The 27198-nt window shown below is 40.1% G+C and overlaps 1 protein-coding gene across 5 annotated transcripts; it reads right to left on the bottom strand.

Annotated features, from left to right (window-relative positions):
* Positions 1-2736: 2736 nt before the first annotated feature.
* LOC109910928 (caspase activity and apoptosis inhibitor 1) lies at positions 2737-27034 on the bottom strand. Of its 5 annotated transcripts, none has more exons than XM_020510183.2 (6): positions 26894-27034; positions 23978-24166; positions 23243-23327; positions 20258-20339; positions 10893-10966; positions 2737-4795 (listed from the first exon to the last, which is right to left on the bottom strand). In XM_020510183.2, exons 1-6 carry the CDS (start codon positions 26996-26998, stop codon positions 4440-4442), a joined length of 891 nt encoding a protein of 296 aa, XP_020365772.2. In that variant the 5' UTR covers positions 26999-27034; the 3' UTR covers positions 2737-4439. The 5 variants fall into 5 exon arrangements, with proteins under 5 accessions (XP_020365772.2, XP_020365771.2, XP_048451093.1 ...); XM_020510182.2 differs by having other exon boundaries at positions 23243-23330; positions 26894-27027; XM_048595136.1 differs by having other exon boundaries at positions 23243-23330; positions 23978-24162; positions 26992-27016.
* Between the last annotated feature and the right edge of the window lie 164 nt (positions 27035-27198).

The raw sequence follows: 27198 nt of genomic DNA, 5'->3' as shown, positions 1-27198 counted from the left end.
CATCTGGTTGATAAAATTAATCGATTTGCATTGTTGATCTTTCACATTTTTAGTCTCATCATGTTATTTCTGAAGATTCTGTTTGAGGCGTTTGTGATGAAACATACTGGATATGGCTATTGATAAAAATGTCACAAACATTAACCCTCAGTAATTTAGGTGGGCAATGGCCTAGTGGTATTATTGCTGGGCTGTGAATCCAGAGACTCAGGTAGTGTTCTAGGGACCTAGGTTCAAATACTCCCACAGCAGGTAGTGGAATTCAAATGAAATAAAAAAAATCTGGGATTGAGACTCTCGTGATGACCATGCATTCATTGTAAATGGTCAGAAAAATCCATCTGGTCCACTAATGACCTCTAGCGAAGGAAACTGCCATTCTTATCTGGACTGGTCTACATGTGACTCCAGACCCACAGCAATGTGGTTGACTCTTAACTGCCCTCCAGGCAATGGGCAATAATTGCTGGCCTAGCCAGCGACACCCTCCTCTCGTGTATGAATTTTAAAAAAACAGCAGTTTTAGGATCACTTTCCCTTAAACAGTTATGTCATCATTGCCTGAAAATGCATGCTATAACATTGGAATTATCCTGCAATTTTGCCAAACTACTGAGTGGAAAAAAAAATCTGGCGTAAAAAGGCTAGCCTAACCAACATCGATTGCTGTGAAACACCATCTGTTTCACTAATGTCCTTGAGGAAGGAAATCTACCATCTTCATCCAGACTGGTCTACATGGGACTCCAGACTCAAAGCATGGGGTTGTGTCTTAATTGTCCTCTGGACAATTAGGTTGGGAAAATATATGCTCAACCAGTCAGCAAGGCTTTTTCTATTTAAATGACTGAAGTTTATCTTTTCACTTTTAGAACTTGTGGTCAATACAAAATATGTACATGGCGGGCTTGAATTTTTTTCCCCACTTGGGTCAGCCAAGTGCTGGCAGATCGAAGCCAATTCCCTTCAGTCTGTTCTAATAATGAGATTTAGGCACAACCTTCAAAAGAGGTCACACATATTACTTGATAAATATTATTCTTTTTCTTCCTGCGTAAACTTTGTGGCATCGGTCAATGAAACTGTCCATAGTTGCGTGCTTTGAGCTACAGTCATGAGGAATTCCGTTGAAGTCACCTATACGTTTGCTACCTTTGCCTTAAAATCTACAAGTAGAGGAAATATTCATCCTATTAACTTTGTTGTGCTCAATTTCTGGTCTAAGGTGTAAGATACATATCTAATGCAAAACTCAAAACAATTTACTGACTTCATAAAACCTGCTTAAAATGTAACTGAATTCTTCTCTCCTAAATTATATTTTTAATTTTTGAGCTATTTGGTCCTACTTGCACTTTTGTCATTAAATTATTTACTTTCAATCAAAATATCTTCAATTCTATGCTAGCTGTCTTTCTGGGGCTGAGTTGGGGCAGCATGGTGGCGCAGTGGTTAGCATCGCTACCTCAGTGCCAGGGACCTGGGTTCCACGCGAGGTAGGTGTGTGTGTGTGTGTTGTTTGCACATTCCCCACTGTGTCTGCACAGGTTTCCTCTGGGTGCTCTGGTTTCCTCCCACAGTCCAAAGATGTGCTGGTTAGGTGGATTGGCTATGCTAAATTGCCTGTAGTGTTCAGTGACGTGCAGGTTCGGTGAATTAGCTATGGGAAATACCGGGAATGGGGGGGGGGGGGGGGGGGGGGGGGTGTGAGTCTGGGTGAGATGCATTTCAGAGAGAAACTGTGGACTTATTGGGCTGAACGGTCTGTTTCCACACTGGAGGGATTCTATGATTCCATTCCAGAACTCAAAACAACAAAACCAGAATGTTGCCTTAAACAAAAAAAGATGATAATACTTCAACAATTTACAGGCCTTAACTGCTCTCGACATCCTGAATAATAAAAAGGTAATATTTATGATTTATGTTGTGTCCAAGCTGAGATTTATCAAAAAACTACCGCTCTAGGTTCTGATCAATCTTTAGGACGATATAATTATCAGTGGGATGTCTCCAACCAGACCATAGAGAGCTATCAAAAAAACATTAAATTCAGAACAATTAGATGGGTAGATTTAAAAGCAAATATAGAAAACAAAGGGAAGGAATGGAAAGAAAATCAAATGTGTACTTAAATTTTGAAAATACTCAATTTTGATGTGAAGTGAGGTGGTGAATGGCAGGTGTTTTCTCCTTTGGGTGGAGGATTTCAAGACTGTGGGGCATATCTTTAAGGTGAGAGGAGAGAGATTTAAAAAAAGACAGGGGGGAAAACTTTTTACACAGAGTAGTTCATCTGTGGAATGAATTTCCATAGGAAGTGGTGGATGCCGGTACAGTTACAATGTTTAAAAGACATTTGGACAACTACATGCATAAGAAATGTTTGGAGGGATATGGGCCAAGGACAAGCAGGTGGGACGAGTTTATTTATGGTCGGCATAGACTGGTTAGACCGAAGGGTCTGTTTCTGTGCGTATGACTATGATTCTAAAAGTCTATGGCACCCCCATTAAGGGTTCTCAGCGAGCTTGCTTCAATATGACTTTGTAAGCTAATAAATTTAATACTAATTGTTGATCTTATTAAAAATACCATGAGGCCAAATACATATTGAAGACAGTACTTCAGTCATCCAGGTGTAAATGCCAACTCATTTACAATTACTTGTTAGTTAGGTAAAGCAAGCCTGAATGATTCAAACCAACCCAGTATTAAACATAAGCATACAAGTTATTAAAAAAAATTGGAGTTTAATTATATTTGAATACAGACAGCTGAGAATGACAACAACCCACAACTGATATAAATGTAAACACTAGAAAATGCCATTCTGTTTTCCAGGGGAATGTTCGGAAATCTGACAGTGGGTGAAATAATTGCTCTGTTGCATTTAGATAAGTGGCCACTTTCAATATTGTGGCAAATTCTGTTCCGTCCTGCTTAAAGGAGCAAAATTGGGATATAAAGTTTGATACTATTTGTAGCGCAGGATTTCCAAAAATTAAAAGTAATGGGGTGTTTTCCTAATGAAAAAAAACTTTTCAATCAAGAAATAATACATTTCCTAAAATAAAAAGCAACTGTTTGCAAAAATAGTTTTAAAATAATGCAACACTCTTCTATTGCATAAATCTAGAATATTAGGGCTCTGCGGACGATGGTATTTCCCCATTTCTGGGCCGGAAGGCCTGGGTTCAAGTCCCAGCTGCTTCAGAAGTTTGTCAGAAGATTTCTGAAAGGTTAATTAGAAAAATATCTAAACACGGTATGTTTTCAAATCTAAGCTGAATTGGAAGCAGAATTCTAAGAACTAATCTCGAAAATAGAGATTTCAGCAAAAGAAACCATAGGACTTCTCTCTTATCAAATTAAAATATATTTTACATATTTTCAACGGGCAATTTCAAATCATTTAGGAATTGATTGCTTCACGCCCCACTATACTGAAAAATATATATCTTTAAGTCCACTGATCTATTGCAACCATAGGCCAGCATACTATATCCGCAGTGTGTTGAAGTTAACCTTTAAAAAAGTAAATAAAACATGAGTGGTCTTAATTTCAATTTTTACTCAACTTTTCTCTTGTTGAAAAAGTTAACTGGGCAAATATATTCCCCAGCTATTTCAACATTACGAATACAAGATCCAAATATTCGGTATTTAGGAGAGCTCCTTGCTCTAAAAATGCACCTGGTTTCTATGCTTAAAATCCTATTTAAATATTTTTTGATACACTCAATTTAGAATATTACCCACTTCAACTAGGGCTTAGAAAAAATGACCTCTTACTATAGTCAAATAGCCGCAAAGAATGACATTCAAAACCATTGTAATTTTATAACAGTGCTCAGCATGACAAGACATATTTTAACACACATTTTAAATACTATTTTTTACTCTTTAAATCATGAGTTTCTCCTTCAGACGTTTCCTCCAAAATGCTGGCTCAAATTAAATGATAAGACTTGACACAAATGCGTATTCGTTTCCCATTAGTTAAAAGTTGACAAACATTTCAACATCTACATCAGCATTAGGATGTAAATATTTGACTAAATGAAGAAAAGCCATTTACCATTTCACAAACAGGTAATCGGCCTTCAGGTACAATATACATGAACTTCACACAAATTCAATGTATTACAGAATATTATCACAGAATGACATTTTTTACAAAGTGGTTGTAACACTAAAGTTGTGATCTATAACGTAATCCTGAAAAATAGATAACTAATGGACTTCAAATATGATAAATAGAATAACATTTTTAAAAAATTGCTAGCAGAGATGATGCACAAAGTAAATTTCCAATTTGAGGGATGGGAGAAATAGGGTGAGTGAAAACATCAGAGAATTCTATTGGGCTCCACGTGCAACGTAAGGTTACAACACAGCACACCTTCTCTTCATTGGTGGACAAACAGTTTTAGTTCCTAAGGTTGTGTTTTGGTGTCACCAGCTCTCATTAGAGCTTTAATTGCCCTGGCCCGCATTTCCAGCTCAAGTAATTCCAGTTGCTGTGCTGAAGGCTGAAGACCATCCCGGTCAGGATTAGGAGAACCAGCTGATTGATGTCTTCCTGTGATGGAGCTCGACAGGCCTAAAATCTCCTTTACGCTCTTTTCAATGTCTTTTTGTATTTCATCTTCAACACCAGCACGAGCGGCCGTACTTTTCTGAGGTATCACATCTGTGCTGTCTTCCTGATCATTGCAGTTTTGTTCTATGTCACTATCATACGTTTCAGCATTAATGCTAAGGGCATCACTTTCATCCCCAGAGCCTCCACCTGATTCAGAAAGAACAAATGCAGATTATTGACCAATCAACTCATTATATCAATTACCAAAAACAAAAAAAGGCACATCTTGCTAAAGATTTTTGTAAATCATTCATAACTAGAACGTAACAAGAAAACCCAATTATTATATCACCATTTCAAAATTTCATATGTTACTGAACTAGTAATATTTCACACATACAAGTTTTTGGTATCATTGATTTAAAATTAATCAGTTTAAGCAAAGATTTTTATGCTGTAGGATTTCATTGAACCAGAAGAAAAGCTAATGGAGTAAGATGTGATCATTGATTTGCTCACTAACACACCTGCTTTTGAACTAAAAATCACAAAAACCACTGCACCTCCAGATGACAAACTTTTGAACTTCCATTTTAATTGTGTAGAAGTTAAATAAAATGTTTAAATATTTAAATCTGAGTAAGTGATTCATGGGTTTGACTTCAGTAGGTTTTGAAATGATAAAAAATGAATATGGTAGAAGTTGATCTACAGAATAGATAGAAATACAATGATGATTTGATTTGATTTATTGTCATGTGTACCTAAGTACAGTGAAAAGCTTTGGTTGCGAGCAGTAGAGGCAGATCATAGTAAGCAAGGACATACAGATCACAGGGTGAGAAAACTTGGAAAGAGTGACGCATACAGGTTATACTGCACAGGACGTGCTCGAGGCAAGAACAACATTAACAAGATCAACATTATTTGAAGTTAGAGAGTCCACTCATCAGTCTAATAACAGTAGAGAAGAAGCTGTTCTTGAACCTGCTGGTGCGGGTGTTCAAGCTTCTGTATCTTGTGCCTGACAGAAGAGGTTGTAGGAGAGCATTACCGGGGTGAGATGGGTCTTTGATAATGTTGGCAGCTTTTCTATGGCAACAAGCTATGTAAACGGAGTCCTTGGATAGAAGATTGGCTTCTGTGATGGTCTGGGCTGTGCACACCAGCTTGTGTAGTTTCTTATGGACCTGGGCAGAGCAGTTGCTATACCAGGCCGTTATGCACCCAGACAGTATGCTTTCTATGGTGCATCTGTAGACGTTGGTGAGGGTCCTTTTGGACATGCCAAATTGCCTAGGAAGAAGTGCTGTTATACATTTTTGACCATTGCATCTACGTGGGAAGTCCAGGACGGGTTGTTGGTTATCGTCACTCCTAGGAACTTGGTACTCTCAACCTTTGCTCCATTGATGTAGATGGGGACGTGTTCACTTCCCTTCTTTCCAAGGTCAATGATCAGTGCTTTAGTTTTGCCAACATTGAGAGAGAGGTTGTTATCACTGAACCACATCACCAAACCCTCTATCTCCTTTCTGTCGTCTGACTCATCGTTGTTTGATATCAGTCCTACCACAGTTGTGTTATCAGCAAACATTTGTTCAGAATTTGGCAACACAGTCGTGGGTATACAAGGAGTACGGGCGGGAGCTCCAGTGTGGAGTGTTATCGTGGAGGAGATGCAGCTGTCTATCTTCACTGATTGCAGTCTATGGGTGAGGAAGCTGAGGATACAGTTGCATAGGGCAGAGCCGAGACCAAGGTCACGTAGTATTGAGATCAGTCTGGAGGGGATAATGGTGTTGAGGGCTGTAGTCGATGAGCAGGAGTCTGACGTAGGTGTCCCTGTTGTCCAGATGTTCTACAGAATAGTGCAGGGCTAAGGAAATACTGTCCGCTGTGGACCTGTTATGTCGGTATGCAAACTGTAGGGGATCGTGGCAGGTTGGGAGACTGGAGCTGATGTGGGCTACGACCAGCCTCTCGAAGCAATTCACGATTATGAAGGTCAAAGCCGCTGGGTGGTAGTCAGTAAGGCACGTTGCATGTGCTTTTTTAGGTACGGGGGTGATGGTGGTCATCTTGAAGCAGGTGGGGACTTCGGCTTGTAGGAAGGAGAGGATGAAGATGTCAGTGAATACCTCCGCCAGCTGGTCCACACAGGACCTGAGTGCTCGGCTGGGGACACTGTCTGGGCCTGAAGCTTTCCTTGGGTCTGCTCTCAGGAAGACCAATCTGACATCAGCAGTGGTGACGGAGGGAACAGGTGTGTCTGGGGCTGTCAGGGCACTGTGCTGCTGGCATTTGCCAGTAATGCCACTGCTCTCCATTGCTACCACCTCCACCTCTGCCCCGCCCCCCAAACAGACAGACAGATAGACAGACACACACACACACACAATTAAAAGACTGTTCCCCTCAACAACAAACCTCTCAAAATCCAATCTATAGTCTCCATTTAACTTGACCTACCACCTTTTTTTTATATTTATTCATGGATAATGGATGTCACTGGTCAGACCACCCAACCCTAATTCTCCTAAGAGAAGGCAGTGGTGAGGCACTGCAGTCCTGCAGGTATTGCAATGCCAACAGTTATTAGGAAGAGAGTTACAGGGTTTTGACCCACCACCAGTGAAGGACCACTAATACAGTGCCTAGTCAGGATGCTGTGTGACTTGGAGGGCACTTCGTAAACCCATGACCTCCACTACTGAGAAGGACAAGGCAGCAGACGCAGAATGTCACCACCTGTCATTTATTCTAGTAGAGCTGTAAAAAAAAATACAATCTTGTCATGTCAATTCAAAACTGGTAACTGGGAGTTGCAATCCCTTTATTAAAGTTCTCAGTCTTTGTGGAGATCACAGCTCTGGTATTACAAGGTTCTCATTGCACAGAGTTCTCTGTTAGGGCACTGAAAAATTCCAATTGATATATTATTATGCGGATTCCTGAACAGAGCATATGAATGTTTTTCTAGAGTTACAACAATTCTTACACGCCTTTTCAATAACTCATCTGTGCTCAGAATAAGAATTAGGATACAGAAGGATCTGAAGTTCTCCCTTCTGAGGTATCATTCCATATTCATTGTGAAATCATTTCACCACAAAAAAAGTCTACATTTGTCATTTACATGAATCTCATGCAATCAACATTTCACTTATTCATGACACAGAATAAAATAGTTTAATTATAACATTATACACAATTAAGTTCCTCAATTTTGTATTTTTTTTAAACTCATTCATGGGATGTGGGGTCATTGGCTAGGCAGCATTTATTGCCCATCCCTAATTGCCCAGAGGGAAGTTCAGAGTCAACCAAATTGCAGTGGGTCTGGAGTCACATGTAGGCCAGACCAGGTAAGGACAGCAGTTTCCTTCTCTAATGGACATTAGTGAACCAGATGGGTTTTTCCGACAATTGACAATGGTTTTATAGTCATCATTAGACTCTTCATTCCAGACTTTTTTTTTTGTCAAGCAGAATAAGATGTAAATCCCGTTTCCACTGACCTACTAAGCGACTGTTATTTAGGATAAAATACAAATAAGACGAAACAAAGGTGGGTGAACATCAAATTCACCAACCAGTGAAGCAGAGACACATATTTGAACACAAAGGGATTTGGTTTGTACTCTGTTTGACAGATAACAGGCAGAATGTGCTGTTGAAATGTTGAGGCTTATCAGTTCATCTAAGAAATTCTCAAGGTAACAACTGGTCTTTTCAGTTCAAATTTTATCTGGTGTACCTGCAAAATCATCGTAATGTTCGCAAAATAAATCATCAGTCCTTTCAGGCCTCAGGAAAGATGATCGGTAGATTGCATGCTATTCGGATAGAACACAATGTTAGCTTATTAAACGAAGAAATCCTGCTGGGCTTTGAAGAGAAATTTAGATTTTTCAGGGAGTTTTAACTTTGGGTATTGTATCTCAGGAAATAAACATGTGGCAAGCAAAGTTGTGCAAACTATATGGTGAACAGAGAATCAAATGAATGGGTTAAATAGATTCTGATTTTAAGTTTTATATTCTATTTTAAATTCAATAAATTTTGATATAGGTTTGAGCACATTCAGAACAGTCACTGAGCTAGGTTGAGATTTATGATCCAGTAGTTAGTGTACCCAAAATGACATTGGTTATCTCTACTTGGATATTCAAGGTTGCTAATCTTCTGGATATCAACTAAAAAAGGGGTCTGCCTACACCAATCAATGCATTGGAGAAGGAGTAGGCTATTCAGCTTCAGGAACCCTGTTCCTCCATTCAATGAGATCATGGCTGATCTGTGGCCTAACTCCATATACCAGCATTTGGACCATATCGCATAACACTTTAGCTCAACAAAAATTATTTATACAAAAAGATGAATATAATAAATGAAAAAAGGACAAAAATAAATGCCCACTGCACAGGTTGTTTGGCAAGGGAAACATGTAAAGCAAACAAAAACCATCATTCAACTTTGAGCATTTGAGATTTTTAGAAATCAGTAATATGCAGGACTGGAAATAGCTGAAAACATTGAAAATACTTTTAATACATCAGATTCATCTGATGTACTCATAACTAATATAGATGAACAGTGAAGAACCACTGAATTAAGGATGTCAAGTGCTTCAATTTTTTTTTACAGTTGAGAACGTTTAACAAAATATTTAACTTCTTGCAATATGTCAACAAAAAAAGGACTATTAACCATCATATTTGTTAATGTAAGATTTGGTAACAGGAAAGGATTCAGTGCACATGCCTCACTGCTGTTTGTACAGTGGGCCAAAATATATAATTAAACAGCTTGTGTAAGAATGTATGTGTCAATTAAATTACACACATCTGAAAAGGCCAGGCACAAAACTTGAGGAATTAAAACTAATGTTTGTGACATGGTCCATCATCATTTGATCATGCTGTAAATTACTAATAAATCCTCCAATCCTCCTGATGTTTGATGTAGTTATATCACAGGTGAAGACTATGCTGAATTTCAGTGATATGCGCTGGATACAAACATTAACCTCCAAAACTAATCACACTTGCCATCCCCAAAAATCTAGCAATTTAAGAAGATTCTCTCATTATCAATAAATAAAGGCTATTTAGTTACAAAGGGATTTGTATTTTAAACTGTAGACAATGTCAATGCTCCTTCACTTGCACAGATCAAAGGAAACAAGTACCTGAACACCCAAAATAACTTTTAATTAAGGAACTGAAAGAGTTTCATTGCCACAGCTGAAACTAACACTGAATGTCATGAAAAAGCTATGTACTTTAGGAATGGAAACTGCTGTCCGTACCTGGTCTGGTCTACCTGTGTAACGACACAGATCCCTAAGGCTAGCAAGTCACTCACTTGGTAATTAGGGATGGCCGGCAACATCTACATCCCATAAAGAATAAAGTTTGATACAGTGCAGCAACTCACCAAGACTCCTAAAGTTATCCTCGAAACCTTTGACCTCTACCGGCCCGAAGGGCCAGGTCGGCAGACACATGGAAACACCACCAAGCAACACATAATCTCAATTTGGAAGAATACCACCTTTCAATTTTGGAACACCTCCCTGAACATCACACTGGGATTATTACCACCACATTAACTGCAGCAGTTCAAGAAACTGGTTCACCTTCACATTCTCTAGGGAAATTATATATTAAAAATGTATAAAACAATGATAATTTAAAAGGAATTGCCCCTCAAAAAAATTCAACAAGGGCGATTCCCTTTTCTTTATTCTTATTTAAATTCCTTTCATTAATTTTGCACATAATTAACCAATGCAAAATTGCTTTAACTACTCATTTGTAGTGTTTCAATAAATTACATGGTTTATAATGAAACAAAGACCAGGAATCAGAAAGAATGACTTAAATGCAATCCACTGCATATTATACAAAGTATGCAACATCATTAAAAACTGAAATGGCACCCTCTAGTGTTCATTAACCCATGAGCTTTGTATAATTTTTAATTTCTCATTTCTTTCTGTTTCTCATTTTGAAAACAAAATGGCCATTTAAATAACAGTTGAACTAGAAACCCAATTTTGATAATTGGAACAATCTTATCCCAAAGATTCCTGATATGGTAAATGAATAGTATTTAACGTGATAGAAATAAAAGATTAAGTTAAGATTAAGAAACTAAAACTTAGGTAAAGCTAATTTAGTTTTTGATTGCTGACTACTAAAATACTAATTCACTTTAAAATTTTAAATTATATATTCAAATTATATAAAAAGATTTTTAAAATTAAATGCAGCACTACATTGTCAAGTTAACTTACCCTGTTTCAGTTCAGGTGCCTCTTGTTCACTGCATTCTTTAAAGGAAGATGTAGAATCGATATTATTATCCTGTCTGGAGAAAAAGATCAAAACTTCACAGTTTGTTCTTTCTTCTTTTTTTAAGAATATACGTAACAATACAGATAAATAAACAAATTTATAAATCATAAGGTCTAACAAGGGCAAAGAAAAACTTCTGAAGACTACTTCCACCATCTTGTGGCCACTTTGAGGTAATACATGCTACAAATTTTACGAAAATGTTATCACAACCAAAAGGGTATCTCACAGAAATAGACACTTTAATGTAAATAAAACCAATTCAAATTAATTAATATTAATACTTCCACAAGATATTGTCAAAGCAATGTGTAAAATCCAGCAGCGCAATTAATAGCTGTACCTAACACTTAGTTCCTTAAGAGTAGTGTCGTCAAAAAACATACACACATTTCATTAAATAATCTCAATTTTCCATTACCTTTGAATTTGTTTTTAGAAGTTAGATTCAAAAAGACAAATTGGTGAAACTGACAACTGAACAATATTATTTTTGTTCATGATTCTTATTTAATCACATGGTAATATGGAAAATGAGAATTGCTGAAAAAGACATGCTTTTGAAACTTGTCATCTTGCACTTATGGAGGACAGAATCACAAGAACATCAAATCTCAAAAAGGCACAAGCTTTCATGAGGGAGAACAACAGGAAACAAAATTCCCTCAAGTTTTTGCTCAATTATAAAGACACAATTGGCTTGATCTTTCCTGTTCTTTACATAAGCTGAAAGCTACATATATGCAAATTGCAACAATACTCAATTTTGAGCAATTCTCAAATTCACATTGATTTAAGAAATTAGAACTGCAAAGTGTAGAACAGATACCAGGAAAAATTGCTGGGCCTTGGCAAGTGCTAAAATTGGTAGTTTCCCTCAGTGGAAATGAAATAGTTGGTATAATGCTGAGGTGGTGACCAATTAAGGTTTTACAAATTGTGGAAGTTTTTCAGTGCAAACCCTGAACCGTACATTTATTTTTGTTCCTCCACCTTTGCTTTCCCCACTCATGGCTCATCTGCAGGACATAAAAACCCCTTCCTTAATTCTGTCACCTGAAAGATACCCCCTCCACCTTTTGGCACGCACCAAGTGCCTCCCCATTCCCCAGGATCCAATAGGTGACCACCATGCCCCTCCCAGGAGCCAACAGTATCTACAACTCTCCTGGAGTCAACAACCCCCGACTCTCTCGGCTTTGCCCAGGGCCTGACAGACACCTCTTCCCGGATGTGCATGCTCCTGCCCTCCTGCTCTTTCCTGGTACCCATCCACCCCTAACTACCACCTACACGCATCACCATCCCTTGCCCGCACATTGGGACACCACCCACCCCAACACACACACAGCGAGGGAGAGCAGCCACGCTAGCCCAAACTCTTCACAGAGAACTCCCCACACACATTCCCTACCCTCTCCTCCTCACTGGGAATCCAACACACAGCTCTGCCCTGGATCTTTGTATACCAGCCTCCACCTCTGTAAACTTGCATCCCCCTCTGGATCCCAACTCCTTTCTCCCGACTGAGTCATATCCCTCTTAGACACTGGATCACTTAGCTGGCACCATTACCACCTACCACATTGCATCATCTCCAAAGCAGCTTACTCCACCCCACCGATACCTAACTCCTCACCTACCTTACATACTTACCCTTACACAGGATTTTTCAAACTTGTTGCCTGTGTTGCTGGACATTCAAATCACAGAACATGGCAATGACAGCCATGCCAAAAAGGGATGTGGTCATGCAAGCACCCAGTTCCATTTAAAATACACTCTGCGTGATAACCCTTATCATGCCCACGGGGAATCACTAATTCATTTCCCCGTGGAACTCACAGACAGTGGAGAGAGAGTAGACAGCAATAACTCCCAATCTGAAGCTCTGAGCTCCAGGAGACCCCAGGGTGCTTCTTAGTCAGGAGAGTCACACACAGCACAAAAGCAGACCCTTCGGTCCAACTTGTCCATGCTGACCAGGTTTCCGAAACTAAAGTAGATGCATTTGCCTGTGTTTGGCCCATATCCCTCTAAGATTGAACCCAGCCCGGTGGTGATAGAGGTCCCCCGACATCTGCTGCAGTGCCCAGTAAAGGGAGATCCAGCCCAATGCAGAGAAGATCAAACTCTTGTAGGGAGTGCAAGCCCAGCATGGCTAAGCACTTGAGAAGGACTGCAATGTTAAACTTTTAACCTTATTTCTTTTGTTTTCTGCTTTGTACCTACGATTTTGTACCTAGGTACCTTTGTCCGTAAGATGGTGCCAAGAACGGCGACATTGTACACTTTTCACTGTACACCTTTATCCCTGTACTTGAGTATGTGACAATAAAATCTAATTCCTACTTACATAACCTTTCCAAATGTCTATTAAACGTTGTAACTGTACCTGATTCTAACGCTTCCTCTGGCAGTTCATTCCACATATGAACCACCCTCAGGCCTCCATCCTGTCCAGCACTCCCCAACATCTCAGGGCATGCTGCCTGGATAACAATGACTAGCACCCCACCACCAACCACCCACTAATCCAAGGAAGCTGACAATAGAAAAGCACCAGCATCACTACGTTATCACAGTATATCTCCAACATACTAAGAACTTTTTTCTTATAGTGTTCTACATGCACCCATGGAATATAGCAATTGAACTGGTGCAGTACTGGGCATTTGGAATGGGAATGTTTTGAGGTAGTGGGAAAGATATCAAATAAAGCAAAGTTAGAATAGGCAACTAGTAATAAGGGAAATAAAGGACAAAGGAGATTTTCAAGACTACAGGTTTTGTTGCTGATGCTGGCTTGTAGGGGGCAGATGATATCTTTTAAAAAATAATTCATTCATGGAATGTCAGCTTTGCTGGCTAGGCCAGCATTTATTGTCTATCTACAATTACAATGGAGAAGGTACTGGTGAGCTGCCTTCTTGAACTGTCTGTCTTAGATAACCTCCCTGCTCCTTTTAAGCATTTTTTGTTTTTCATGTTGCATTTTTATTACTTTATTGGGTTGGTTCCTCTTTCTTTAATCATTTCATTTTGTTCTGATCAATATTTGCTCATCCATTGTCTGGTCATGGTCACATTGCTGTTTATTTCAATAAAATCTTCTTTTTCTTCTAAACTCCATGAATGTGGGCCCAAACAGCATGTACCAAGGCTTTCCTGCTTTTTGTAGACTTGCTCACTGAGCCGGAGTGTTTGATCACAGACGTTTCGTCACCCTGCTAGGTAACATCATTAGTGCGCCTCCAGTGAAGCGTCGGTTTGCTGGGGTAGTTGGCATTACTTCCAGTTCTGTTTTTCAGTGGTTTATATTTCGGGTCCAGTTCAATGTGTTTGTTGATGGGAGTTCTGGTTGGAATGCCAGGCCTCCAGGAATTCCCTGGCATGTCTCGGTTTGGCTCGTGCTATCACACATGTGTCGTCCCAGTCAAATTCGTGCCCTTCTTTGCCCGTGTGTATTGAGACCAGTGAGAACTGGTCGTGTCTCTTGCTGGCTAGTTGGTGTTCGTGTATCCTTATTGTCAGTTTTCTTCCAGTTTGGCCGATGTAATGTTTCTTACAATCCTTGCATGGCATTATGTATATTATGTTGGTTTTGCTGGTTGTGGGTATGGGATCCTTTACATTCGTCAGTAGCTGTCGTAGGGTGGTTGTTGTTTTGTGGGCTAGCATGATACCTCGGGGTCTGAGTAGTTTTGCGGTCATCTCTGATATGTCTCTGATGTACAGTAGGGTGACTAGTGATTCTGCTTTTTGGGTATCCATTCCTTTTAAAAACGCTGTTACCTCCACAACAGACCACAATAAGAAGGCACAACCGAGCAAGTCACTCTAGTCACCTTGAGTTCAGATCTTAAAATGTCAGCGGTTTCTCTGTCCACAGATGCTGCAAAACCTGCTAGGGATTTGCTGCATTTGTCTTTATTATAATTCATGTTATAAATGCATTGTATGACTCAGTATTTCGAAACATAATGTTGAACTAATAACACAACCTAACATTTTAAAAGTCTCTAATCAAAGATTCTTCCGTGGAGTTGACTATTTTAGGTACATCTAAATATGTTCTGAGAATGATCATTATTTTTTGAAAGTCCAATCTGTAAGTATGTGGCAGCAATACTAAACAAATTGTCTCTTTAAAAGAATCACAATCTAACTACACAGAAACTATTTTAATTACAATAATTAAGTACAAGGTTGTGTGAAGAAAATACAAATTCAAAGTGTAGGAAGTTGTAAAAGGCTTCAGATGATGAGAAAAGTAGTGAGGCTAAATGTTAGGACAGCTTTGGAAAACAGCAACATTTTTAGAGTATTTGATAAAAGAAGAAGCATTGATGGACTGTGAAATGAATGCAATCAAAATGGCACCAACAGGAGGTATGCATCGATAGGCTGATTAGTATACTGGGCTGATTTTAACCCTTCAGATAGCCCACTCACAAAATGTGCAATGAAAATTCCTGTAAGCAACAGGGAGTGGAAGTATTACAGTTAAACGAGACCATGACCTCAGCAAACCCCTGCACATGCTCATCATACTTAGTTCATGCCTCATCCTTCAATGAAATTCAAATCAATCCAAGTGCACCCTGCCAAAACCCTAGCAAACTGGAGTCATCCTGGCATTTTGCTCTTGGCTTAACATTTGCATTTGATTGGGCAATGCATAATGGTGGAAGTTATAGTCTGCCCCTTTCTCAGTTGCTGCTGCTAATGAGTTATAGAATTGGCTTATTTAAAAATCCTGTTATAAACTCTTCCAAAAGACTTCCAGTGGCCCCCGGGAGATTAGTGCCAATCCTGGTAGAATCCCAGCCACTTAGACAGGGTAGTAAACACCAGGCTGAATACTTCAGTCTATCTTGATCCAACAAGTCTAGCAGTTCTTTTTAAAACACACCATAATTAAAAACTAAATACAGCAAAGTGTTTTATCCCTCTAAAACAGTCAAGAATGTCAAGTTTAAAAACTAAGTAAAAACAGTAATGTGCTAGCATGCCCAAGTGCTTTGAAGTGAAATAATTCATGATTCCCAACACCACGAGCATCTGATTCTGGCTCTGCAAAGCAATGTCTTTTTTCCAAAGCAAAAGCAAAAAAGCTGACAGCTAAAAATCACTTGAATTACTAAATTGCAACTCCTTGCTGACAAATCAAATGCATCAATGACAAGAGTCTGTGGAAAGACTCGCTTAATCTTCACAAATAAAGAACAATAATGGAAAATCACAAAAGAAACATCAATGTATATGGGTGCATGTGAACTGAAAGGAGGTCATCTTGCAATTATACTGTTTATATTAAACATTTGAACATAGGAATTTGTAATGGCAAAATAGTATCTTAAATAACACCGATCCATGATCATGAAAAAGACAGCAAAGTGAGTATTTTGAACAGGCACAATAATGTGTTTCACATGGGGATTTCTAACCTAATCAAATGCAATTTTACAAAAGGTTTAAGATCTAATATTTGTCTACATTTACCATTGTATTTGCAAAAAAAAAAAAAAATCCAGAATTTTTGGGAACAATCAGCTAAAATTCCAACATTTACAGAACATTACAGAAGTAAAAGCCATTCTCTGACACACATCCTAGTTTTCTCCTTATGGCATCGAACCAAATGGTCCACCCAGCACTCCTGCCTGATGCTGCTTGCAAATGCTTCAGCCTTATCTTTGCAGTAATGTTTTGGACTCCCCCATCATCTAGGATTGGGATATTTGTGCAGCTTCCTCTTCAAGCAAGGTGTTTAACTGTCTACTATTGTACACAACTGAATGTGGCAGAATTACAGATCTGAACCTTTGGCTGTGACAGCACCTCATTCTATCATGTGCTGAGTATGCTGCTTGGCACGCACACACAAATTGAGTTGTAGCTTCACCAGGTTGACAGATCATTTTTAGATATGCTTGATGCACATCTATGCATTCCCTCTTGCAGTCTTCATTCAACCAGACTTGCTACCCTGACTTGGCCTGGGGATACACCAGGTCATAAGGTTGCAGACCGTGGTTGAATACAATTCTGCTGCTGCTTGGCCACGGTCTATCATGGATGCAGAGTCTCCGACGTGCTCGAACTGTTTGGAATCAATCCCATTCAGAACAATAGTGGTGTCATACAACACAACGGAGGGTATCCTCAATGTGAAGTCTGGACTTCATCTCCCCAAGGACTGTACGGTGGGTATTCCTAACAATATTTTCTTAGACAGATACATCTGCTACTGGTTTTTGGCAAGGGTGACATCACGTACCTTTTTCCTCATTTGTTCCCTTATTATTTGCTACAGGTCCAGCAGAGAGGTTTTTAGCACTCAGTCAGTAGAGGTAATGGATATTGAAGTACCCCACCCAGAGTAACTTATGCCCTTGCCAATCTCAGTGCATCTTCAATGGATGTTCAACAAAGAGAGGAAGAGACTCAACAGCTCAGGTGCGGCTATGTGACAATCTGCAAAGGGTTTCCTTACCACGTTTAACCTGATACCATGAGACTTTATGGACTCCAGAGCCTGTGTTGAGGACTCTTTCCTCTGGGGGCCTGTCTGGTCAGTGAGATAGGGAAGATGGTGGTATCTGGGAAATTGCAAGGTATGATTCCTTATGAATGATTATTTCAGGCTTTTGCACGACAAGTCAGTAGGACAGCTTTCCCAATTTTGGTACAAGCCTGCAAGATGGTAGTAAGGAGGATTTGGCAGAGTTGACAGGGCTGGGTGTACCGTTGTCATTTCCAGTTTCTTGTTTGATGCTGGATGGTCTGTCTGGTTTCATTCTCTCCATCAGACTTTGAAGCAGTTGTATACAACTGAGTAGCTTGTTCGGCAAATTCAAACAGCATTAAAATGTTCAATTTGATATCAAAAAAAATAGCTGAAGGTATTGGTTACTACAAAGGCCCCTGGCAACATATTGTTAATGGCACTGACGACTTGCGCCTCAGAATTAATGAAGTATGAAAAACTACTCTCATATATCCAAACCGCAATTTATGCTAATGATATGAAGAAATAGACAATAATGCATTGAAGCATGTTGACGATAGCAAGCTGGCTGGAAAGGCAAAGCTTTGAAGAGGACAAAGAGATACAGACAAGTAAAGGAAACACAGAATAACTGAGGTGGCAGACAGAGCACAATGTGGGTAAGTGTGCAGTTATTCACATTTGTAAAAGGAAAAATCTGTTTTTCTAAAGCCAACTCGAGCATAATAGAAATAGGGACACAGCCTAGGAGGCACAATCTAGGGAGAGGCAACGGCCTAGTCGTACCATTAGTAGACTATTAATCCAGGATTTGAGGCAACATTCTGGAGACCTGAGTTCAAATACCACCATGGAAGATGGTGAAATGTGAATTCAATAAAAAAAGGAATTAAAAGTCTAATGATGACAATGAAGCCATCATCGATTGTTGGAAAAACCCATCTGGCTCACTAATGTCCTTTAAGAAAGGAAATTTGCCATCCTTACCTGGTCTGGCCTACATGTGACTCTATGCCCACAGCAATATGGTTGACTCTTAACTACCCTATGGGCTGTTAGGGACGGGAAATAAATGCTGGTCTAGCCAAAGAGGCCCACATCCCATGAATGAATAAAAATAAATTTAAAAAATCAGCAGGTTGAGGGAGGGACCTCAGATGGATAAAAGAAAATGTCTTATGTATGAATTGCCAGAACAAACTGATGAAGCCAGACCACCAATTTAACATGTGATTTTGAGCTGTGACATCAGTTAGCTGCACGTATACGTGCTAACATTTCACAGCACTATCTGATTGCGTAAGGCTGGCTCCTTGTGTCTAACTTGTACCCGAGTCTCCTTTTGGCTTGTCAAGTTGCATCATAACACTGGGCCCATATTCAAGGGACTTAAAAGAATAAAAGATGATCTACATTAGAACAGGAGCCGGCCATTCAGCCCTTTGAGCCTGTTCCACTATTCAATCACATAATGGCTGATCTTTGGCCTAATTCCATACACCTATATTTGGCACATGTCCCTTAACACCTTTGCTTACCAAAAATTTATGTTCCTCAAATTTAAAATTAACATCTGATCCAGCATCCACTGTTGTGGGACACTGTTCCAAATATCAACTTTGTATGTAGAAGTGCTTCCAAACATCCCTCCCGAATAGTCTAGCCCTAATTCCCAGTTTTACTGCCCCGAGGTCTAGAAACTCCAACCGGTGGAAATAGTTGGTCTACGCTGTCCTCTCCTGTTAATATCATGGAATCCCTACAGTGTGGAAGCAGGCATTTGGCCCATTGAGTCCACGCAATCCCTCCAAACAGCTTCAGCTCTTGGTGCCTGTCGCTGTGAGACAGCAGTGCTAACCACTGAGCCAGAGATAGTAGGAGCTGCCGATGCTGGAGAATCTGAGATAACAAGGTGTGGAGCTGGATGAACACAGCAGGCCAAGCAGCATCAGAGGAGCAGGAAAGCTGATGTTTCAGGTCTGGACCCTTCTTCAGAAATGGGGGAGGGGAAGGGGACTCTGAAATAAATAGAGAGAGGGGGGAGGTGGATGGAAGATGGAAAAAGGAGCAGATAGGTGGAGAGAAGACGGACAGGTCAAGGAGGTGGGGATGTAACCAGTAAAGGGGAGTGTAGGTGGGGAGTTAGGATGGGGGTTCGTCAGTCAAGGGAAGATGGACAGGTCAAGGAGGCGGGGATGAGGCTGGTAGGTAGGAGGTGGGGGCAGGGGTTGAGGTGGGAGGAGCGTTTAGGTAGGAGAAAAAACGGACAGGTAAAGGAAGCGGGGACGAGCTGGGCTGGTTTTGGGATGAGGTTGCGGGTGGGGAGATTTTGAAGCTTGTGAAGCCCACATTGATACCATTGGGCTGCAGGGTTCCCAAGCGAAATATGAAATGCTGTTCCTATTGTGCCGCCCAGGTCCTTTTGATCAGATCACCCCGAACCTTCTAAATTCTAGAGAAAATAAGTCTAATTTGTGTAATCAATCCTCATAACTTATCCCCTGAAGTCCAGGTATCATCCTTTTAAACCTACGTTGTACTCCCTCCAAGGCCAACATATCCTTTGTAAGGTGTGGTGCCCAGATCTCATCTCATTGATATGTACAAGATTTAGAAGGGACTTGACAGGGAACATTGTAAATTCACTTATATAAATTTATTTGAATTATATCTAAATACATGACATTAACTGTTTCACAGAAAAATAAATCAAGGGATAACTTTTTTGTTAGCTGCAGCACCTTCAAGAACCAAAGCTAGAATACTGAAAACTTCAGAACTCCTACTTACTGACTTTCTGTTTCCAATTTCTTCTTGTACCTATCATTTTCTCCCACTTCCTCTTCAGTATCAGATGAACCAAGGTCGTCACCTGGAATAAAAATATTGTTTTAAATATTGCAACGTATGTTTCAGAACCTGCAGCTTGTTGGAATATTTGAAATTTGAATTTATAAATATAAAATTTCTGTTGTCAGATTTAATCATCCTTATCCAAAGACAAAGCATATAGAGATCACAGATTTAATATTAGTATAATATGAATCATGTATTAATTCATTCAAAGTTAGAACATAGAACAGTACAGTATAGGAACAAGCCCTTCGGCCCACCATGTCTGTGCTGACTATGATGCCATTCTAAACTAATCCAATCTGCCTGCACATGGTCCATATCCCTTCCATTACCTGCTTGTTCAAGTGTCTGTCTAAATGGCTCTTCAACTTTGCTAACATATCTGCTTCTATGACTACCCCTGGCAGTGAGTTCCAGGCACCTACCAGCCTCTGTGCAAAAAAAAACTTTCCTCGCACATCCCCTTTAAACTTTTCTCCTCTCATCTTAAACCTATGCCCCTAGTATTTGACATTACCACCCTGGGAAAATGACTTCGACAATCCAACCTATCTATGTCTCTCATAATTTTATATACTTCTATCAAGTCGGCCGCTCAGCCTCCAACACTCTACAGAAAACAATTCAAGCTTGTCCAACTTCTCCTTTTCGCTAATACACCCCAATGCAGGGAACATTCTGGTAAACCTCTTTTGCAATCTCTCCAAAGCTTCCACATCGCTCTATAGTGTGGTGACCACAACTGCACAAATACTTTAAATGTGGCCTCACTAAAATCTTCTACAGCTCCAGCAAGTTTAGATCAAGTATTATATTTCTGTCATGTCAACATCTTTCATTCTTTGTCAAGTCATTTCAATCGTCATGATGGTTCCCATAAAGGCTTTATGGTCAACTTCTTTTTTTTTTTTTTAAGAAGGTCAAAACGACGCTAGCATTTCAAATATTATATGGAAATAATCCCCAAAACACAAGCCCTCCCACACATTAGTTCAACTCTAAGGTATCAGCCAGATGAATCTATATATTCCCTCCATGGCATTCATATTCTTTCTACACTGTGGCTGTGTTGGAATACCACATTGCTATGAAGAAAAATATAGCTCATACCCTGAATGTGTACAGTTAATTACATTTGTCAGTTAAAGTGTAACAAGCAAAATTAACGTTAAAATGCAACATCTCCCTTTACAGTGAAAGGTGACTTATCAACAGATGCACATGGCACAGTTTAATCTCTCAATTTATTTTGATATTGAGATGTTAACTTTACATGGTGGTTTTGAGGATATAAGCTGTCAAAGCAGCCTGACTGCTTCTTTTGCTTAAATTCAACTTGAAAACAGGACACAATCTGCTTCAGCTGCATCACAGCATTGACTAATATCCCATTCTGCCAACAATGAAATTCGTTAAACCAGTCACGACTTGCTGAGGATGGACAGTCTTGATCATCTAAGTTTTCACTGAAATAATCTAGTGATGGGTCTTGAAGATTTCAAAAGATGGGGCTGTGACTATTTCCTTTGACAGCCTGTTCCAATGAGGGATTGTACTTCTGTGGAAATGTCTTTGGAAGAAAGCAAGTAGATGCACCATCTCAAAACAAACGATCTTTGTAGTTTCTGTGGATGGCTACCTTATGTTTCGACTTTGCAGAGAGCACTGGATACCGGTTTCTGTCAATTCTCACCGATCCACTCTGTATTTTATGTAACACGGTCAGTCTATTTTGTTCTCCTCCCTTCTCTGCCATCATGATTTCCATTACTAATCTTTGATCAAGGACGGGAAACCAGCGTACTCCCTCTTACTGATTCATGTAATCTTATTTGTAAGTCTCACCAAAGATCCTATGTGCAGCTACTATCTTAGGAAATATGCTCTCCTACTCTTTTGCAACACTTAGCATTCTTTGTTTTCTATATGCTTTTCATTCTTAGAATGTTTCTTCCCATAGTTATTTACATCTCATGAATTTAGGAATAACATGCTTAATCCTTCCTCATAAGACAAACTCTTTCATCTCCAGATGAACATTCCCTGAACTGCTTCCAATGCTAGCATATCTCTCAATTAAGGAATAAAAGCTGAATACTGTGCTAGTATGGTCTCACCAGTTCCTATACAGTGAAAGCAAGGCTTCCTACATTTAATCTTGTAATAAGGGCTAACATACAGAGTTGTACAATATACAATTTTTCTTAAAAATGAGAGATGGGTGTTGCTGCCTGGGCCAGCATTTATTGCCCGTCCCTTGTTGCACTTGAGAAGGTGGTGGTGAGCTGCCTTCTGGAACCACTGCAGTCCACCTGCTGTGAGTTGACCCATATTCCATTAGAGAGGGAATTCCAGGATTTTCATTAAGCAACAGTAAAGGAACAGTGATGTATTTCCAATTCAGGACGGCGGTTTGGAGGCGAACTTGAAGGTGGTGGTGTTCTCATGTATCACTGCCTTTGCCCTTCTAAATGGAAGTGGTCATGGGTTTGGAAGGTGCTGTCTGAGGATCTTTGGTGAATTTCTGCAGTGCATCTTATAGATAGTACACATTGCTGCTTCTGAGTATCAGTGGTGAAGGGAGAGGATGCTGTGGACATAGTGCCAATCAAGCAGGCTGCTTTGTCCTGGATGGTGTCAAGCCTTTTGAGTGTTATTGGAGCTGCACTCATCCAGGCAAGTGGGGAGTATTTCATCATATTCCTGTCTTGTGCCTTGTAAATGACAGACAGGATTTAGGGAGCCAGGAGGTGAGTTACTCGCTGCATATTCCTAGCCTCTAAAATGCAATCACTACAAGAACAGGTAAGTGGTGAGTCCACATTGTTGTGGACGATACAAATTGCTGATCATCACTGCAAATTATTTTCTGCCAAATGGTATGTCCTTTTCCACTGGAAAAGCAGAAAGACTGCTTACCTTCAATAATTTGGAGAAGTTTCTTATCAGACAAAAGTGTCAGTTGCTCCAAACAGAGAGCTTTAATTTCTTCTACAGAGCAGTTCTGCTGGAGACAGGCACAATTATTGCAAGAAATAATCCCACCACATAATCCAGGCAACAGCCAATAAACTGCAGTTACTAATAATTACAAAGAAGGTAATATAATAATTTGGGCATTGCTAATAAGAGAAACCACTTTGAGGCAAAAATCCACTGAATGTGAAAAGAAAGTTCTGGCCAAGCTGGAGCAGTCGGCAACTGGTCTAGCTTCAAGGTCACTTTATGGGCAAATCCAGTTGACTTGTATTCCATTTACTTTTCCAAGTTTTGAACAACTTGATAGATCAACTAACATTGTTGAAAATTGATTCCAGGATAGTTCAGTATCCCAGTTTCCGGTCTTCCCAGTCTATTTCTATATGTATCTTTCCAGATCCATTATTTCAACTAGATTATCAAGTCATATTACTAAAATTAAGATGTTAAAATGTAATCTATAAATTGAGGTAGAAATTAAAATAAGATTAAATGGATCATGATACACATCACATACATTTTCAAAAATCAAAGCAGCTGCTTGGACATAAAAAGCCCTTTTTTCATTTACACCTTTGCAGAAAACATCAAGTTTTGCTCAACCAGAATTTTTTAAAAATTGTGTTATAGACCATACAATGACATATTAAGTGATCCATTATTGTTACATAGTACCTTTAAAATATCAGGGAGCATTTTCTGAAGTTTTCTCTCCCCTATGACTCTGAAGCATTGCTCTAACATTTCTTTCCTGTCAGAGATATAGCAACTGATTGGCTTCAAGGCAACACTAAGGTCAAGGCCCCCTTCCTCCAAGTCGCTGGTCTCATTGGTCATCTCTCTTTCTGAAGCAATTCTTCCTGACTTCAAGGACATAAAACTGTTACAGAATTTCAACAGCAAAAACATTATGCACACACAAAAGAGAACTAGAAACGTTAAGAAAAAGACTCCAAACATTATGGATATGGACATGCAAATAGAAAACTTAGATATGAATGTCAAAGCTTTAAATTACTCCTTTTTATAAAGCAAATTTAACCTTAGTCAAGTAAATGATAAAGCCAAATGACTTTCTGAACTTTAAGGCATTTGAACCTCCCATTTACTCTACAGGGGATCACTGATTTATGAACGCTCATATTTATGATCATGATCTCATACAAGGGTGTAATTTTAACAATCTGACAAATTTTCCTGTACTTACAAATGACGCCTATAGAGTGCCCTGCACTGTGTCCCAACTTGCCTACAAATCAACCCATTAACAGACTCCAGGCCAGAACCTATTTGCAGTTCTGGGGACTGCTTGTACAACACCGTGGGTAGAAAGTTTACCTGCAACCTTGAGAGGCAGTCCCTGGTATGTGAGCAGATTACATTCTACAGTCTATTGGCAAGTTGGTTTGTACACAAGTCAGAACATATTGCAGGACAATTTAAAATAGCCATTCGTAAGTATTGCATTTTGGTAAAACAAGGGCAGGACTTATACAATTAAAAGGCAGGCTTTCAGTAATATTGTCGAATAGAGAGACCTAGGGGTTCAGGTACATTATTCTTTGAAGTTTGTATCACATGTAGATCCGGTAGTTACAAAGGCACTTAGCACGCTTGCCTGCATTGCTCAGTCCTTTGACTACAGGAGTTGGGATGAAATGGTAAGGTTGTACTGGACGTTGGTGAGGCCTCTTCTGGAGTATTGTGCGCAGTTCTGGTCGCCCTGCGATAGGAAGGATATTATTATGCTGCAGATAGTTCAGAAAAATTTACCAGGTTGTTGCCAGGAATGGAGGGTTTGACTTGTAAAAGGAATCTGGGTCTTTTTCAAAGGAGCATTGGAGGTTGACGGGTGACCTTTTAAGAACATAAAACTGTACAGCACAGGAACAGGCCCTTCGGCCCACAACGCTGTGCCAAACCTGAAGCCAAATTAAGCTGATCCCTTCTGCCTGACCTTGGTCCATATTCTGGTATTCTTTGCATATCCACGTGCTTATGTAAAAGTCTCTTAAGCATCCCTATCATATCTGCCTCCAGCAATACCCCTGGTAGGGCCTTCCAAACTCCTACCACTGTGTAAAAAAACTGTTCCCCCTCTAACCTTAAATGCATACCCCCTAGTTTTAGATATTTCAACTCTGGGAAAAAGATTCTGACCGTCAACCCTACTTATGCACCTCATAATTTTTTAAACTTCTTTCAAGCCTCCCCTCAGACTCCACCGCTCCAGTGAAAACTATTTGAGTTTTTCTAGCCTCCGCTTGTAGTTCAGAGAAGGACATAAATGTATAAGGGTAAAAATACAGAGGTTTATAAAATCACGAGGATTATAGATAAGACGATAGCAGGTGCCTTTTCCTTGGGGTGGGGAATTTCAAGACTAGGAGGCATATTTTTTAAGGTGAGAGGAAAAAGATTTAAAAACAACATGAAAGAACTTTTTTTTTTAAAACAGTCAGTGATTTGTGTGTGGAATGAACTTCCAGAGGAATTGTTGGCTGTAGGTACAGTTACAACGTTTAAAATACATTTGGCTAAGTTCATGAGTGGGAAAGGTTTTGATGGAGGAGCAAATTACTGCAGATGCTGGAATCTGAACTGAAGACAAAAAAAAAATTGCTGGAGATCGGTGGTCAGGCAACATCCATGGAGAGACAGCAAGCTAACATTTCGAGTCTAAGATGACTCCCCATCAGAATTGTATAGTTATGGGCCAAGCACAGGCAGGTGGGACTAGTTTAGTTTGGAATTATGGTTGACATGGGCTGGTTGGATCGAAGGGTTTGTTTCTATCCTGTAGGGCTCCAAAAGGAAATATTTGTATGTCGGATCTATGAAAATCAGCTATCTTTCTGCTCCTATGATGCTGCTTAGCCTGCTGTGTTCATCCAGCTCTGCACCTTGTTGTCTCGGATTCTCCAGCATCTGCAGTTCCTACTATCTCTGTAAGGAAGTGGATTTGTGAATACAAGTGTCAGGCGTCCCCTGTACGAGTGATCAAGGGGGTGGTTCTCAATCCGTCGTTTTAAATTAATTTGGAACAAAAAAAAAACAACTGCAGACCAGATTTACAGAGATGGAAAATCCACTTAGTTAACTTGTCTTCACGGCAAAACTGGTATAATGCTGTATTCCACGCGCAGGATTAAAGTTTTGAACTCCGTCAAATCCATTAACCGAGATTTAACAGAAAAAAGTTCCAAAAAAAAAGTGTGCCAGAATAGGGGAGAAAAAGAAAACGTTAACGAGCAGGTAGTACAGTAAAAGCTATAAACAACTGAACAGAGCTGCTCTCTAATGCACTGTATACCTGAAGCATAACCTTCCTAATAAACAATTATATTGTTGGTTCTGCTAACCACTTGTTATATATTTGTTATTGTTTGAGCTGGCACAGAATGATAACGGTGGGTAATTACATGCAGCTTTTAGTTTTGAAGCAGTAAATCCGTCCACCTGACAGTTAAATGACGGTTTAATATTTTCCCCCTTGAATGGTAGGGACCCACAGTGGGTGGGCCCTGCAGGTCAAAGGTCTCAGAGTGGGCCCGACTCAGGCCCCGCTGCCCCTTCTCCCCGGGACCCCACCTCATTGGTGCCGGCCTCGCTGCTGGGCCATCTCCGCTCGCCGTGACTCTCCTCCCCGCGGCTCCGCTTGCGCTTCTTCTCCTTCACCGACTTCTTACCCGCCATAGCGGAAATTCAGCCCGTCCGCCCCGCCCACCGGCTTCCACCCAAAACCCCGCCCCCGCCCGGCGTGCGGGAGGAGCCAATCAGAGAACCGGTCCTGTGTCCGGCGGCATCCAATCAGGGAGTGACCCTCTGTCTTTGGTGGGGGTGGTGGGTAGCCATCCATTCAGAGCCCGCTCCTGTGTCCGGGGGCATCCAATCGG

Source organism: Rhincodon typus, chromosome 3 (assembly GCF_021869965.1).
Source record: "Rhincodon typus isolate 14 chromosome 3, sRhiTyp1.1, whole genome shotgun sequence".
NCBI lineage: Eukaryota > Metazoa > Chordata > Chondrichthyes > Orectolobiformes > Rhincodontidae > Rhincodon > Rhincodon typus.
The sequence above is the reverse complement of the archived record's forward strand: the minus strand, read 5'-3'. Positions and strand labels throughout refer to the sequence as shown.

Excerpts from the sequence above, each read along its gene's own strand:
- LOC109910928 (XM_048595135.1), bottom strand. The coding sequence starts at position 24,277 with ATGTCCATATCCATAATGTTTGGAGTCTTTTTCTTAACGTTTCTAGTT. Across the intron at positions 20,340-23,242 it reads ACTTCTCCAAATTATTGAAG|GTGACGACCTTGGTTCATCT; the intron begins GTAAGCAGTCTT and ends TTTTTATTCCAG. Across the intron at positions 4,796-10,892 it reads GGCACCTGAACTGAAACAGG|GTGGAGGCTCTGGGGATGAA; the intron begins GTAAGTTAACTT and ends TTTCTGAATCAG.